This window comes from Bactrocera dorsalis, chromosome 2 (assembly GCF_023373825.1).
Source record: "Bactrocera dorsalis isolate Fly_Bdor chromosome 2, ASM2337382v1, whole genome shotgun sequence".
Classification (NCBI taxonomy): Eukaryota; Metazoa; Arthropoda; class Insecta; order Diptera; family Tephritidae; genus Bactrocera; species Bactrocera dorsalis.
The window spans coordinates 6,550,828-6,568,963 of NC_064304.1; the positions used below are offsets into that span (position 1 = coordinate 6,550,828).

The 18,136-nt window shown below is 35.1% G+C and overlaps 1 protein-coding gene across 9 annotated transcripts in view; it reads right to left on the reverse strand.

Annotated features, from left to right (window-relative positions):
- Positions 1–257: 257 nt before the first annotated feature.
- LOC105227040 (rho GTPase-activating protein 100F) overlaps positions 258–18,136 on the reverse strand; it is a 101,011-nt gene continuing 83,132 nt past the window's right edge. For 4 of the 9 annotated variants that reach the window (XM_049450389.1, XM_049450388.1, XM_049450392.1 and 1 more), the window contains 6 exons: positions 17,008–18,133; positions 16,870–16,949; positions 16,475–16,805; positions 15,608–15,858; positions 8,128–8,251; positions 258–8,056 (listed from right to left, as the gene is read on the reverse strand). In XM_049450389.1, coding sequence (XP_049306346.1) covers positions 6,402–8,056; positions 8,128–8,251; positions 15,608–15,858; positions 16,475–16,805; positions 16,870–16,949; positions 17,008–18,133 — 3,567 coding nt within the window. In that variant the 3' untranslated portion in view covers positions 258–6,401. Of the gene's footprint in view, positions 8,057–8,127; positions 8,252–15,607; positions 15,863–16,474; positions 16,806–16,869; positions 16,950–17,007; positions 18,134–18,136 lie in introns of all 9 variants that reach the window. The other 5 variants (XM_049450396.1, XM_049450397.1, XM_049450393.1 and 2 more) reach the window with 4 other exon arrangements.

Sequence of the window (18,136 nt, forward strand, 5' to 3'; positions counted from 1 at the left end):
TATGACTAGGAATTAAATATAATTGATGCTACGTTCGTGCGCTAGGCGTCTAGCAAACTTTTTGGTTTTGGTTTTGTTTTTGGTTTAGGTAGGTAATTACTTGATTCAAATCAATTTTATTTTTTTTTAATTTTTGTTTGTTTATTTTTTGTATTTTAGCTATTTATTTTTTATATATTTTTTTGTATTTATTTTTTATATTGATTTTTTTCATATTTATTTTTTATATTTATTTTTTAATTTTATTTATTTATTAATTTGTTTTTATTTTTTTTTACTTTATGGCAAATTCATACTTCGTTTTTCGGTTTGGTGTTTTGTTTCAAAATCTTTCTATAGGAAGTTGTACTGTTATCGGCAATAATAAAGTTGATGTGTCCCAATGATGATATCGTCTGCTCATTACCTCCTAATGCAGCTTTAATAACGAGATGAGTTGTGACTGAATTAAGTTAAAAAAAATGAAATGTTGTTGTTGTTCCTCTGAAACCAATTGCGTGTTAATTTGTGATTTCCTTTTCTTGAATTAAAAAATTTAACTTCTTTGGACTTTAATCAATATTGCTTCGAAATTGGTTTCAATTATAAATGATTTTTTAATTTTTTTTTTGTGTTTTCAATTATATTCTTCGGCTAAATATTTTTAACTACATGTTTATGCTTTCCACATTACATACATTAAATTAGTATCTACATGTCTGTATGTATATATGTGTGTATATATATTTATCTAGGAGTTATAAATGCACTAACAATGCAAAGTAAATTTCTGAAAGGCCAAAACATTACCGCTAAGTAAGCATGTATGTATGTATGTGTGTATGCATTTGTTAATTATAAGACTAGTTAATGTTATTTATAATACATAAGTACATTATTTAACTAAAATTTATCATAAAAGACCTCTGTTTCGCATAACGGCGTGCTGGCTAAAGCATGGTGACATACATACAGATTTAACTATACACACTAGGAATTTCAATTTTACACTAAGCTACCATAATTAATTACTGCATATCTATGTACGTATATGCATGTATTATTAATGAAAAACACCAATAAGTTGCTTAACAATTTGTTTAGTATTTACAAGTTTCATAATAGTAAGCTAATAATATTTTATCTGATTTTACACTGGATATACATATACATATGTTATAATTAGACTAGATTAATTAATAAGTGTTAATCGAAGCTTTGAAGAAAGTCTCTCTAGGCTTAGATTGTAATTTCCCTAACGCTTGAAGTTTAAACAAAATTTTTTTTAGAATTTAGCATAAAAAGAGAAGTAATAAAAGTATTAGTTTTTATTCGAAATCGAGTGATGAGAAAAGATATTATTAAATTATTAATTTTTTCAAAAGTTTTAAGAGCTTTCGCCACACTTTCATGGACAAAAATCAAAAAAGATATAATAAAAGCTGTTTTTTTTTTATCAGAAATCGAGTGATGAGAAAACAAGTTATTAAATTTTTTTTTCAAAAGCTTTTAAGACCTTAAAATACATATATTATTAAATTATTGATTTGTTTTTTCAAAGGCTTTTAAGAGCTTACGCCGTACATTCGTGGACTAAATTCAATGAGCAGTTTTCAAAAGTTTTTAATAGCTTTCGCCAAGCTTTCGAGGACTAGCATCTGTTCTAAGTTAAAAATTGTGAAGAGCTTCTATAAAGCTTTTCAGAGTTTACGGCACGCTTTGACGTGCTTTTGAGTGGGCTTTCACGGAATAACATCGGCCTTGAATTATACATTTGAAAATTTTTCATAAAGCTTTTCAGAGCTTTCGTCAAATTTTCAGGAGCTTTTGAGGAGGTTTTCTATCATTCCTTAAGTTGAAAATTACATCAACCTTGAATTATAAAATTAGAAATTTTTCACGAACTTTTGAAGATACTTTCATGTAATTACATACATTAACCGTGAGTTATACTTTTTGCTTTCATGGAATTACAGTAGCCGTGAGTTATACATTTGAAAATTTTTCATAACACGTTTCAGTACTTTCATCAAATTTTCACGAGCTTTTGAGGAGGAATACATTTCACGGAATGACCTCAGCTTTAAGTTATGAATTTAAAAAATTCTTATAAAGCTTTTTAGAGCTTTCGTAAAATTTCCACGAGCTTTTGCGAAGGCTTTCATAAAATGACAACAGCCTTGAATTATAAAGTTTCATAAAGCTTTTCAGAGCTTTCGACAAATTTTCATGAGCTTTCGTCACGCATTCACGTGCTTCAGAAAAGTTTTCCAGAGCTTTTGTCATTCTCTAAGCGAAGCTTTTGAGAAGGCTTTCATGGAATTACAGGAGGGTTATAAATTTTAAAAATTTTCATTAAGCTTTTCAGAGTTTTCATCACATTTTCACGAGCTTTAGTGAAAGCTTTCATGGAGTGACATCAGCCTTGAGTTAAGAATTTGTAAAATTCTCATAAAACTTTTTAGAGCTTTCGTCACGTTTTGACGAGCTTTTGAGAAGCTTTCCAGAGCTTTTGACTTTTTTTTAGAAAATAAAGTTGAAAACTTTACTTTAAAGAAAAAAATGGTGTATAAATTGCAACGAAAAACGGCAAAGAATCGTTTTGACAACTGAAATATGGTATTGAGATAAGAAATGTATTTTAATAATTAATTGTAATTTTACAAAAAATTGTTTGGTAAATTGGCTGAACTTCTCATTTTACCCAATATGGTTGACATTTAACTAAAGCTACAAAATAATGAAAAAGCATGTGTTTTGGAGCTTAGCTTTGTGAAGAAGTCATAGATTTAAAAAAAATGTAAAAAAAAATCCTGTTCATAAAACTCCTAACACAAAATTGAAATAAGCAAATGTGTTGCACTTGAAACATAACTACAGTTATATCTATGGATTTCATTGTATTCTCCTAATATACACTATTCGTTTCGTTTGGTCTTTTGTTTTCGCAACATTTGTGTACACGCTTACACACTAACTGTATTGTTATATGCATATCTATGTTATCATGTATTTAGTTTAGTACATTTATATAGTACATGTTTGTATGTATATCAGACTTTATTCATATTCAACTGACGTTCGTGTCTCACGTGTATGTAAGTATGTCGTGTCTATTTTATTTTCATTTTCTTTCTTTGCTATTTTATATATCATTTATATGTATGTATATCTGCTAATTATAAAGATAAATTCTTGAAATTTTCGTTTCGCATATCGCCAGTTGCCAGAGAGCCTATTCTGTTACCATCGACACGCCCACCTGCGCTGCCGCTCAGTCAAGCGTTTGCTCTGTTCTCCCAGTGCTCGCATAAACCACTCAAAATATCCCTCGTTCACTAGCTCACTTAGTACCGCAGTAGCAGGCTATACGTAGTACCTAGTCTGTATATAATATTAGCATAACTTTTTTTTTATTGGATTTCGGATTTTTATTTTCTTTGCTTTCGTGGTTTTTTGTTTTGCTCACCTTCTTTCACCGACAAATGCTGTATATTGTATAGTCGTGTATTGTATATGTATGTATACTATATATTATATATATTAATTTAGTCGAATATACATATGTATGCTTGTATATTGTATAGTATATGGTATGTATATATAAGTATTTGTAATTTTTTAATTATATATTAATTTTAGATTTTAGTTGGATTGTAATATAAGTTGCGGAATGCGGTTCGGTTAAGGTAAGGTTCTTGTTGTTGCTTTTCAGTTGAAGTACGCTATGCTATGCTATGATAATGGTATGGTAGTCGTATGTATGCCGAGGAGAACGCTGAGTGGGAGTGTGATGAGTTCGTACGTGTTTGTATGGATGTAAGTATGTTTGTACGTGGTAAATATGTTTGTATGTGGTTAAGTGGCGAGATTTTCGTAAATTATGCTAATTTCGGCAAGTTGTGTGGTTGTATGCGTTTTTTATAAATTTCTTTTATTTTTTACAATTTTTTTATAAAGACTGCTGTCGTTTAGGGCGTTCGTTAGTTGCTATGAAGGAGTTGTTGGGACTAATGCTATTTGATTTTTGTTGCATAAAAACCTATAAATTGCTTAATTTCTTTCATTTTACGTTTTTTACAACTTTTGTAGCTTTTAAATACTGTTATCAACCGTTAAACTGTAATTGTCGTCTGTGTGCATTCGGGCGCGCGTCGTGCGGCGACGCCCTTTTGCGAATACTGTTGGTAATTTCGGATTTAAATTTGTTATTTTCACTAAGATTTGCGTTTACTCTTCATTTCACACGTGTCTTGCTTGGGTCTATGCTTAAGAGAGCGAGTTGTTAGAAAACTGTTGGACTTAGCTTTCAAGGAAAGAAAATAATTTCTAATTCCTGCTGGGAAATTATATTTATATATATATGTGTATGTATGTACATTAAAAAATGGCAAGTACACGTATGTATGTATGTATATATGTAATGAAATGTAGTCAAAAAGGGAGAGTGGAGTATGTAAATACAAAAGTTGCTTTGGTTAGACGCGTTATATATATTGATTTACTTTGTTGGTTTTGTATTTGTTAAATATATTATATACTATTACTTATATAGTTTGTTAGTATGTATGTAGAAGAAGCAATAAAGTTGTCAAAAATTCACAAGTTCATATAAAATAAATTTGTAAAACTATTTTTTTTTTTATTTTTGTTTATCTTTTCTGTTTCTTTTTCCTTTTTGCTGTGTGTTTGCTTGTAGTTAGTTGTTGGTTAGTAGAGTCATTTGAGGCATTCGTCCGCAACTGTCTCATTTGTCTTTGTAGCTATTTCGGTCAGCGTATGCAGCTCGTATGCCGTTGCACCGTTAGTCTGTTGTGTATATAAGAATAAGTTAAATTTTAGAAAATTCAAAAAAGTCTAGTTTATGTTTGTATATACTATGTATGCATATATGTATATATTTATAGAGATTAATTTGTAGCTATGTATGTATGTATATAATTATGCACTTTGCCTTTACGCTTGCTATGTCCCATATGTTTGTATGTACTGTATATATATTTATATACTATAACTGAGTTCCTATATGCCTATTACATCGGAATAAGTCTGTGTATTTATCTTAGATTGCCACGCTTTCATTGTTTGCATTTTATATTTTATTTATTTAATAAATTATTATTAATTTTTCTTTCTATTTTATTTTTAATATTTCTGCGAGTTAATCGTCGAACCCATACAAAACCAAAAACAAATCTATAGACACACAAATAAAGCAGCGTATTTTATGTATTGAAAATTCGTTTTCGCATCGCTTGGTGTATACGGTTGGTTGTTCAAGGTTCAGCAGACGTCTTTAAATTTTATTTTATTTTTTTTTTTTAATTTTTCAATTTTAATAATATATGCATGTATATGTTGGTATTTATATATACTTGCTGCTGTTGTCACATCAAAAACATTTATAGCTTTTCGCTCGCTCGCTTTAATTTGCATAATTTTTATTTAATTTAATTATTTTATTTAAGTTTTAACCAAAATGCTGTTTGCTTGCCAGACCTCTTAATATTTGTTGTTTACCATGTTTTCTTTTTTGTTTTTGTAAATTTGTAAAAGTGTAAACATTTAAAAAAGTCAACGGTATATACAAATGTACGTATGTATGTGTGCGCACACGTGATCGCGTGCTGTTTTTCGTTCAGTTTACTTTCAACTAAAAATTATTGTTTTTGTTTATTAGGTGTATTTTGTTTTAATTTTTTTTTATAAAAAAACGTGCAGAGCACATGATTTCCATGACGCATTGCTCGGTGTTGCCCAACTTTTTTTAAGCAGAAAAAAAAATATTAAAAAAAATGAAATAAAATATTAAAAAAAACGTTTTCTAGAAAAAAATATTTTGTGTGAACACTTTTCAAAAATTAAAAAAAAAAATATTTTCTAAAGAATTTTATGTCAAAAATTAAAAATTGGAAAAAAATATCTAAAAAAAATTACCAAAATTTTTTATGTGAACATCTTTTCATTAATTAAAAACAAAAAAACATTTCCTAAAAACTTTAATTTATGTAAACAAAAAGAAGATAGTTTCTAAAAAAGAAATTTTTTGACACAGAAAAAACATATTTTCAAAAAAATTTAATTTATGTGAAAATCAAATTATTTTTTTTCAAAAATAAAATAAAAAAAACTTATGTCAGATACTGCTAGAGCAATTTCCCTGTAGAAATAAAACTGTCAACTGTCAGCTTTTTAACATTTGAAAGATCACAAACTGTCAGTTTATATGACATTTTCAAGGACCCATAAGTGAACTAGTTCTCTACTTTACGCTCCTTTTCAACTACACTTCGCAGAATTCAATTTCATATCAAAATCATGCCCACTATACTAGAAAGGCTACAAATTCAACCGCTTTTAAGCACACCAAGTAATACTGTATGAAAATCGTGCGCCCTCACTTCGTTATTTCGTTTAAGCTTTCACTTCAGATCGTCAAACTCATCGCTACCGTTCTTCGAGTCGCTGCCATGTAAGGCGGCTAAGAGCGATGTACGATTGTGACTACTACTACTACCGCTACTACCATTACCCTGCTGCTGTCCATTACCACCATTATTGCTACTACCGCGATTACCATTGCCCGCGCCGTTGCCACCATTACCAGCGCCGCCACCATTACCGGGCGCATCGAATGCTTCCAAAAATGGATTAGTAGCGGCATACTGCACCCTGTATGTGCCTAAAGTGTGATAATTACCACCGCCCCCATTGCCGCTGCCATTACCGTACGAGCGCGTGCTAGCCGCCGATGTATACGAAGCCGAACCGGGCGTGTAGTAGTCGTAGCTGGTGGTGGAACCGGTCATTGAGCTCACACCACTACTACTGGCTGTGTGCGCACCCGACGATGACGATGTCGAATAGTATGAGGCGGATGTGGTGGAACCGTACATGCCACCAGCGCCGCCAGAGGAACCGTTACCTGTTGCATTGGCCGCCGGACCATTTTTGGGCAATGTGCCGTACAAGTGCATGGCATTGTGAGTGCCGTTGGACGCTGAGCCGCCGCCATTGCCATTGCCGTTGGCCGTGGCGAATGGACTTGTGCCAGCCTGCGCGCTACTACCAAACAGACTACTACCATAACTTCTGTGTTCTGAACTTTGTTGCTTATTGCTAATGTGACTACTTGCTACACTTTTACTATCGTTATATGTTGCAGACGTTGCTGCTGTTGTTGTTGTGCTGCTAGCCCCCGCTTCTGATGATGCCAAACTGTCGAATAGTCGCCTACCAGTCGACACCAGTGACGTTGATGATGATGATGATGCTTCCTTGCCGCCGACTTGCCTAGATGGTGATGAGCCCTTGTGATTGCTGCTGCCATTGGGTTCGCTCGAACTCGGCGCGGAATGTTTACTAATAGCGCCCGTAGAAGCGGGCGTTTTACTGTTCGATGTCGTTAGGTGGTAAACGCCTTTAGGCAGACCATCGCTACCCGGTGGCGATGGAGAATCAGGTGATTTGATTGGCGTAAACTGTACACGCGGCTCCCGCTTAAGATACTTAGACATTAGCTGGGATGTGGTCATTGCTTGCGATTGTGCCAGCAATGCGTTCGTTGATGCTGAGGACTTATATGATATTAGGTCATCCGAGTCATCCGACGATGTGGTCGGGGCTGAGGTGGCAGTGGAACCTGCCGCACTCAAAACCGTCGCTTGTGATGAGGAGGATGATGATGTCGCGCTCGATTTATTACGCATCGCTTTGTAATCTTCAGTGGAGAGACTCGAAAGTGCTGTCTTACTTGCACCAATGCCAGCACCAGTACCATAAGTGCTCGTGTCGCCGTAGGATGTGCGTGTTTTTGCGCCCAACTCGCCATATTTCGAGTAACTGCTGATCTCGTCACTCTTCGTATGAGGTTTGTGCGGTTCGTAAAATTCGACACCTTTTCTTGTTGGCGCTGTTGATGCTGCTGCTTCGGCACTGGTTAACGGAAATGAAGCGTCATCGATTGGCGAGTCTTTTGTGAGTTTTTTCTGTGCCATGGAATACGTACTGGCGGATTCTTGTATTTTCACATGTTTGACCGAGGAGGGCGACGCACCACGTTTTATTGTATCAGTACCTAAGGTAAATTGCTCAGTGAACAAGTTTGAATAATGTAACTTGATTTTTTGTATCTTCAATGCTACATACTTTTACCGGATCCCGAGCCGGAACCGGTCGATGCCGAACTACTGCCGGGGGAGGGTGTGCCTGGAAGTGGCAGTGGCGATTGGTCGAGAATTGCTGAGGCCGCTGAGCCCGCCAATTGATGGGGCTACAATTATACGCAAGAGAAAGAAAACAAAAACAAATACGTTCGATAAACAGGCTGTACGAAAAGTGTGTGTTCAATTGAAATGCAAAATATGTTAGGTTAAACAAGTTTCGTTGGGTTCATGAAGCGTGCTGGATGAGTTAGGAGGTGAATGCACAACAAGAACTGCATTTTCATGTCAATAAAATTTCGCTTTTCACTAAGTTGCCAATCAAGTGCCACAACTAAGAGCTAGACACGTAGTAATGTCAAGGTTATGGTTGTTGTTGTTGGTGGATGGTGCTCAGTGCGGGGGTAAACTGTCCGTTAACAAGTGCAGTGAAGACAACATTTGGTGCGAATTTAGGTGTTGACTAATTTTTAGCAATAACAACAATATATGCAAACAGGTGCGGTTGTGTTTGTGTGGTGGGTTGGCCAATTTTTCAAAGCTTCGTGTGTCTTATGCCATGCAAATGCGTTGTGCTTTGGAGAATGCGCTTTTGAGTGTTGCCAATTTGTATGGAGGTAATTAGATGTGATGACTTTTTGGAATGTTTTCTTTATTTGGTCTTAACTCTCAGCCAATATGTATGAGTTATGTGATTTTATATCTCATGTAAGTGTGTTTAGTTATTAAATAAGTATAGGTTACAAGACCAGAAATATGACGAAATATATTTTTTACAATTTCACAAGTATAGAAAGTAAATATATAGTATAAGTGGAAAAAAATTCAATCTAAAAATCGTAAGAAATTAAAAAATATTTTTTTTTGTTCAAATCAATTACAGAGAGCTTTTCGTTGCTTTCTTAAAACTCTCATGCGCTGTTCCCTCACGGAGAGCAACTTAATGTAATAATAATAAGAGTAAAATCTTGCATGAAAATTTTGGCTGTTTTAGTTGCGCTATTTTGGTAGTAGAAAAGTTGTTTTCAAGCAAAAAAAATATATACATATATATTTTATAACTCCAATAATAATTGTGAACATACTTCCAAAAATTAAAAATATTTTTATTTATTACGAAAAATGTAGTTCCGTCTTATTAAGGCTAATATAAATAATATGGATCTGGTAGGTATATTCCCACAAAGTTCCATTTTGTTACCGAGAGCGCTTTCACAAAGCTCTCATGCGTTTGTCCGCCACGGGAGTTATTTTTGGAGATCTTGAGAGCAACTTAATATATCCTAATGTTAGTGAAATCCTGCATGGAAATCTTTCGTTGTTTTAGTTCGCTATTTTAGTAATAGAAAAATATGATATCGTACATAACGTTTTTGAGCAAAACATTAAAGTATTAGCACAACTTTTGGCTTTACTTTGGACTCGAGTACAACCTGCAGTGGTTATGGGACCAAACTTTGAAAACAACATTATCCTATAATAAGTATTTTCTCGAGTTTTATTGAGAAAATGTATTAAAAGGTCGAAGAAAAGGTCAATTGAGAAGTCCCCGGCCTACCATAGTAAATCACAATTTCTGGCAAAATTTTTATAATCTTTTTATTTAACATACAACGATTCTGACGACCCTCCAGCTTCTCGATACCTTTTTTGTAGTACGATTTTTCCTTTGTTTCAAATTCACCTAATCATTGGATAAAAATTTTTTCCAAAACGAGCATTCTTTTGAGATCTGAGATCAGGAAATAGTCGCTGAGGTTCAGATCTGGAGAACACAGCAGATGCGGAAGCCATTTGAAGCCCAATTCATAGATTTTTGCTATTGTCTTCAATTACTTATGACACGTTTTGTCTTGTCGAAACAGCGCTTACTCAAACTTTTTTTACAGTTTTGCTTCAAACGATCTACTAATATCATGTAATACTCGCTGTGGATGGACCTTCTTTTCAAGGTAGTCAATAATTATTCCATACGCATCCCAAAATAAAGACGGCGTAACCGTGTCAGCCAACTGTTGATTGTACTTCGGAATGAAATGGTGGAGCCATATCGCCATTTTCACATATCGACGCAAAAACTCAAGTTTATTATGCTTGAACATCTTCAAACACTGCTCCGAATGATCAAACTCGTGGTTGTGTTTGATTCACAAATGAACTAGTGCGGCACCCACTGCGCTGAGCTTTCTCATACCCAAATATTCGAAAATGATTTGATGTACTCGTTCAGTTGAACGGGAGCTAGTGTCCGGAAACTTGTCACCTAGCCAATTTTTTATTTCAACTGTATTTTTTTCTTCAAAAAGCAATATTTTATCAACACGTGAAATTCATTTACAAACATTTTTCCACAATAATAAAGGAACACTCCAAATGATATAATTTACATAGTATTAATGATCCGATCACTGTCAAATTTATACACGAGCCGTTTGAAAGTTAGGGCTAACAAAAATCATATGGAATTAAGGATTTTAGCAGCGCCATCTAGATGTCAGACCGGGGACTTTTCAATCGGCCTGTTATTGAAACAAACTATGGAATTACAAATATGAAGTTGTTGTTGCCAAAGTAGTCTTTAGGAAATGAGTCAAAATTTGTGAATTAATGTTGAGCCAAAATTCGCAAAACTTGCTTGCTTGAACGTTTCATGAGTTATTTCTTTTTTGAAGTAGATTTATCCGTTCCAGCGAAAGTTTAATAAATCATGGACGATTCGTGGGCAACTCCTGGCGAAAAGTGCCACCCCAATACACGATAACACGGATTCTTATTAAAAATATGAAAATATAAAATTTTTAACAAAAAGTAAAAAAAAAATCTTTTGTACAAAGGAAAGTTTAAAACCTCGAAATTTATGTACTTAAATAAATCTGAATACAAATATTAAAAAAAAAAATGAAAGAATTAAAAACTAAACACTAAAAAACATACACATTGTCACCTAAAATGCAAAACAACGTATCATCAAAATATCGAAATTGATTTTTTTATTGCTTACGATTCACTAGATCTTATTATATATATATGTAGTATAAAACTTTCAGCTTCCGCTGTCAGATTTAAGCAATATATAACCACTATATAACTATTTTCTAACCAAAATTCAAATTTTGTTACAATATGTGTGTATGATAACCAATCTATAACCATTTTATAACCAAATCGAAATTCGCTATCAGATATAATAACGAGTTTATAACCATTTTATAACCAAAATTCAATTTTTTTTTTCAATATGAGTGTATGATAACCACTATATAACTATTTTCTAACCAAATCGAAATTCGCTATCAGTATAATAACCAGTTTATAACCACTACATAACCATTTTCTAATCAAAACTCAAATTTTGTTTCAATATGAGTGTATGATAACCAATCTATAACCATTTTCTAACCAAATCGAAATTCGCTATCAGTATAATAACCAGTTTATAACCACTATATAACCATTTTCTAACCAAAACTCAAATGTTGTTTCAATATGAGTGTATGATAACCAATCTATAACCATTTTATAACCAAATCGAAATTCGCTATCAGTATAATAACCAGTTTATAACTACTATATAACCATTTTCTAACCAAAACTCAAATGTTGTTTCAATATGAGTGTATGATAACCAATCTATAACCATTTTATAACAAAATCGAAATTCGCTATCAGTATAATAACCAGTTTATAACCACTATATAACCATTTTATAACCAAACCTTAAATTTTGTTTGAATATGAGTGGTTTTATTATATCGTTTTTCCTTCGCATGTAAACTTATGAGATGTGATGTTTCGTTATTTTGCATTTTATGTGACGATATATATTATAACATAAACATTTTTGAAATATTTTTTTCATAAATTAAAAAGCTTTTAAGAAAACACTATTTGTACTGAGTAACTCAAGAAAAATTAAATGCGCGGTTACGTATACGCAACGTACACCTTGAAGGATTTCCTGTCCCATTACTTAACGAGAAAACAGAGTACATATAAATACCACGTTGGCTTAATTTTTGCATACTTAACAAAAAATAATAGTCATAATTAAAGTAAAAAGCAAAAAGTAAGAGAAAAGTGTTGTATATACATATGTGTATGTACTTATATCATATTATGTAGGCCTGTGAAGTTCCATTTGACATAAGTACATACCGAATACGCATGAGTTTAACAGATACAGATATTTAAGAAGGCTAGACAAGCATGGACATATGTTCGCATGTAGCAAGAAAGGAACACACAATAAGCATTTGTATAAAGTAGAATTGTTTGTTGCCCTGCCAAGGTAGTTGCAGTCAAGAAGGGACACACGCGTGTGCTGGTGAAAGTTGTAACTTTGGGACATTGCATGTACATTTTTTTTATAACTGTATGTATATATGTATATATATGTGGTTGATTATATGTAAGAGAGCGCATAGCGCATTTAATTGTACATACTACACATGCTTTCCGCTGGTGAGATTTAGAATGTGTGTACGCGCTTGTATGTATGTATGTATATGTAGGTACAGCTAAGTTCTAATAGCGTTACATATATACACGTATTTGAGGGTAATGATATGCACATGTAAGCACATACATCTAAGCATGTATATGCGGGCTTGTATGAATGACAAAACATTGTTGTGAGCGAAAGGCGAGGGACTGGCGTGCATACATAGGTATATATGTACATATGTATTAGTGGACGAGCACATGAACAATGAGTTTGCATTGACGGCGAGTATTTTAAGTGTGTATGTATGTATGAATGTGGAGGAAATGCGAAAGAACTAAGTAATTATGTACATATATATTAATGCTTGTATGTATGTATACATATTACCAGTAGTGGGCCAATCATGCTAAATATCCGACTTCAAATGCACATTATTTACCACATCAGCTCCATGGGCACACACGCACACCCATGTGCACGTATTACACGTATTACGTATTTATGTATCATATTCAGTATATATATATATATCTTGCATGTACTTGTACGTTTGTATGTATATTTGATTTACAGATAGTAAGTTAAACACGTCTACTACATACATACATCGATTGCAATATGTGTGTGTGTGTCACACCGTTTACACTTTACTCTACGTCTATTGCAAATGCGCTTTTGTTGTTGTTGTTAAGTATGTAGTTAATACGCTTGCATGTATGTATACATATATGTTCTAATTACGATAATTACTGATAATTATTGCACTTGAATTAGGAAAATTTTGTAGTACTTAAACATATATGTATATGTAGTAGTATATAGTAGTTACGCAATAAAATCAAAGCGAAAATCATTTATTTCCAGACGGAAGTTGAGAAAAGAAATCAATGCAATCGAACTGAATTCAATGACAATTAGAATGGGCAATTAAACAATTAGTAAAGATTAGTAACGTTCAAATTCACAAACGGTCAACAGGATTAGTAGATAGTAGAGTGTGTTTGTATATGTGTGTGTATGTTGGTTACGTATTTTTCTTCGAGGCGTGTTAGTACATATGTAAGTATGTATGCAATTTTTTATATCGGTGTAAGGCGTGAGAGCATAACATCACAAAATTGGCGAACAATCAGTATAATTTTCGTTTCACTAATGCTAGAAATTGGCGCATGGTTTTTGCAAAAATTGTATATCCAACCTTTAAAGATACTATTTTTTTTCAAAAATTTTATGTCGAACCTTTAAAAATACTATTATCACTTTTTATAAAATAATACAAATCTATTCAATGCATATATCGAAAAGAAAATTCAAAAGAAGCAAGAAACCTGAAGCCATAAACCCTTTTATCGGTTAGTTTGTATGGAAGCTATATGCTATAGCAGTTAGTTCGATCTGAACAATTTCTTCGAAAATTAGATTATTGTCTTAGAAAATAGCCCTTGCCAAGTTTCACGCAAATGTCTCGTTAAATGACAAAGCTTCCCATACTAGACTTTATTCCGATTGTTCAGTTTGTATAGCCGCTATATGCTACAGTGATCCGATCTCATTTCCGGAGAAATTATTTCTTTAGGCAATAACTCTTGTTTCGTCATAAATATATCTTGTCAAATGACAAAGCTTTCCATACAAGCACTTGACTCTGATCGTCCACTTTATATGGCAGCTCTACAAGTATACTAAAGTGCTCCAATATTGGCGATACCGACAAATCAGTAGCTTCTTGGTGAGAAAAGCATATTTGTAATTTTTTAGATTTATATCTCAAAAACGAAGCGACTAAGACTAGTTCGCATATTCAGGGTATAATAAAAAGTTTCCTAATTATAAAAAGTTATTGACTTAGGAAGTTAACTATTTCCAAAAAACTATCGAGCTAAAAAATGTTTAAAAATAATTTTTATAAATCGCATTTTTTTGTCGCATGCACTGAACTTTTTTACCCCTACTTTAGATTCAGTTATTTCCCATTTGATCTTTAGAAATACAGCAACTCTTGATATACAACTGATTTCAGATGTCTTAAGAGGTTACATGGATTTATGGGTTCCAAAAATTCAATTTTTTTATTGGCTTATTTAATTTTACAAGACAGCTAGAATATTGTCTTATATTTTCAAGTAGATTGATCAAGTTGAGTAATAGTTTCGGAGATACAGCCTTGAGAACTTTTGCGCACGAGGCTAGCTAGGCTAAGGGCGCCGTCTTTGAACGCATTTTTCTCGAAACTGTGTTCTTGAAATCGGTTGACAGGATTACGGACAACTATCGAGGCCATTTAAAGGGCAAGAATAAACGATCAATGTCAGTACAACCTCTGGTAACATAAATATCATTCTCTTTTGGATGTTTTCAGTGTACAAGTAGGCATGTTACAGTTTCCCTGAGTTTAAGTTACAGAATGCCATAAAATGTTTTGATATAAAAAAAGTAAAATTTTTCGAAACTTACTGCAATATTGAACTGAAAAATCCACGACCATGCTATAAAATTATACTACTACAATAAAAATACATGAAACAGACGTGGTTGGAAAAGTTCCAACCTAAATCCTAGTATTTCGTAGTAGAAAAACAGAAAGTTCTTAGAAAATATTTGTAGATCAAAAACTAAAATAAGAGACCTTTTAAAGCAGTCTGAAAAAAAAATCGTTAAAAAAACAACAAAATCATGGCCCAGAACAGATAGAGGCCGCAAAAATTATATGCGCGAGAGGAAAGGCTCTTTTTGAAAATGAAAAGCCTCCACAGATCCACAAAAAACGCTATCTGAGCACTCATAACGTTGCCTTAAAATTACTGTTATTCAGTTGAACGAAATCCCGCTTAATTAGGTTACTTGTTGAATGGCTTTTCAAGTACGCTTGTTGTTATTGTACGTGTATAGGTTGTTATTTGTTATTGTCTGTTTGTTTGTTGATGTTCTTGTTTTGCTGTTATTGTTGTCTGTTCTTTTGCTGTTGTCTATTGTTTTTGTTGTCTGCTGTTGTTGTTGTTGTTGTTTGTTGTGGCATTTTTACCTGTTGCACCGCTTGTTGCAAGGCTCGAGGCGATTGAGCTAACTGACCCACTACTGATTGATACAGATGACTGTTGACTGTGGCTGAGAGCGGATGATGGCCTTGTGAGAGTATGTTGGTTACCGAAGTGGACGAGCGTAGAAGATTGCCCGCCGCCATGAGCTGCGCCTGCTGCTGCAGTAGAAGTTGTCTGTCCGCTTGCAACGCACTGACTTTGCTTCCACGCTGCCCTGTTGACTCGCCGCGCCGACCTGTCTACATAGGACTCTGTATTAATCAATATTAATTTGAACTTAACGGTTAACTTATTAATGGACATTCGTCACTACTCATGTACGAATATTCCGTTACAAACTATTCCCATTTCTGCTATTTATTTTATTTATATTTTTCTTTCAATTATTTCATAAAACAACAACAGTGTGAGGTTTACTCACAGCATTTTTAGGAAATAAGAATTCGGAATGAAGAAAATTGCTCGCTATTAAGGCGTGTAAATCAGCAACGCTACATACATACAGAAAAATATATTGATGATGAGCAAAGCAGAGAAATATGTATGTAAATTAACGGCAATGACTCCCAAACTAACAACGAACATTAAATTTTCGAAATAAATAAATGAGATGGCATTTGCTGTTGCTTGCGCAATTAAGTGAGGTTAGAGTTAAATTGAGAAATTGCTGCATTTTAACTATGAGAAAAGGTACCGTTGACTGGGAGGCCAACTGTAATGGAGTTACGAAAGTGAGCTCGCATTGAAATTAGTGCCTCTATTTACTTGCTATCAGAGTAAAGCGCTGATGAGTCAAAACTAAACAGCATGATAGGAGTGGTAACCTCATTGACATAATATAATTACGTTACCTGAAACACCGCCAGCCATGTTGCTCATGCTGCCCGCGCCCGCCAGAGCACCGCCCGCACCAACCATGCTGCCCATCATGCCGGTCGCGCTAACGAGACCGCCGCCGGGCGCTTGGTGGTGCTGTGCCTGCGGCTGCGGCCAAATCTGCAGCAGATATTTCAGCACGGCAATTGGTTGGGCGTGGTCGATATCCGAACCGGGTTGAGCGTTAGCGGCGTGTAGCATCAATGGTGGTCCCATAACGGTGGCCAAAGCTTGAGCTGACATCTTATTGCGTTCCGAATTGGAGACGACGAGCGATAAGTGATCGAGCAGGAATACCAAAGTCGCCTGCATATGAAAACAACTTGTATTAATGTACAGTAGTGTATGATAAAACAAATGTATTTCTAACCCTATTTGCACGAGGCAAGCAATCAAGTATGCTGAGCATTAGTTTCGCATTACCCTCGGGGTCGTCGGGCAGGCAAACCGCTGTAAATCAAACATTTCATTAAAACCAAATCAAAACAAACTTTATGTCTGAACATACCCAAAGCATCGACGGTCATCTGGAACAGACAACGCGTAAACAGTGGCTCCGGCAACTCTCTTAGGTAGTCCTTCAGCACCCCAGTTATAACATTAATATCAGGAACATGTTCAGGACTCAATTCCACGGCTCGACTATTGCGCTCAAATGCTTCTCGCAGCAGACGCTTTTTCGTTGCTGAGCCACACAAACGGTACAGACCAATAATATCCAAGCCACGTCGCTCCACTTCCTCGACGCAACGTCGTAACACAATTGGCACAGGAGCACTACCGGGGGCGCCTTTAGACTCACGGTTCACCACCGTTTCCAAATCGGCGCCAAATAATATGGGATAGCCGGCTCTTAAGCTAGGTAGGCCGCGTCGTCGATATAACGTTATGGGATCTGTATGCCGCATACGTATGTAAATAGTGCCACGTGGTTCCACCTTTAGCGCCAACTGGTGTAGCGGTGATTGTCGCAGTATGGACAAGGAAATGGCACCACGATAGCACAGCTTGTGCCGATGTTGCGGATCCCAAGAGTAAACTAATACATCCAGCTGCTTATTGCCCACCAAGTCCAACTCGAAAGACTCGTCCCAGTCGAATTGTAGATCACCGGATCGCACTACTGTGCGTGCCTTATGCACACGATCACATTCAATTACACAATATAGATCACGTGTCTGTGTTTGGGCAGCATGATGTGGCCCACCAACGTGCTGTGCGCCTAGTTCGGGTGCCGAACGTAAGCCACGGCCCGCAAGCAAATGAATCCACAACATGCCCGATATACCGCCAATATCGACTATCGGTTTGTCGAGTTTGTACTTGGCAAACTCCGCTGGATTAATATCAATTTGTCTGTGCGTTCTGGGTAATGTGGCGCTGGGCGTCGGCGCCGGACTTTGATGACCGCCGGTACTCATAATACTGCCACTTGGACTAGCCGGACCAGCGGACAGCTCGAGTAGTTGCCGCATACGCCGTATGCTTGGCGAGCGTATCGATGATGGTCCTCCAATATGTTGTGATGACATCGAGCGGACTGGTAATGCTGAAATTGGACGCGGCATGCCTAAGTGACGATCTAGTGTACCAGTACCGAGTATGCCCGTTCGACTGGAGTAAATGCTTTCGGTCTA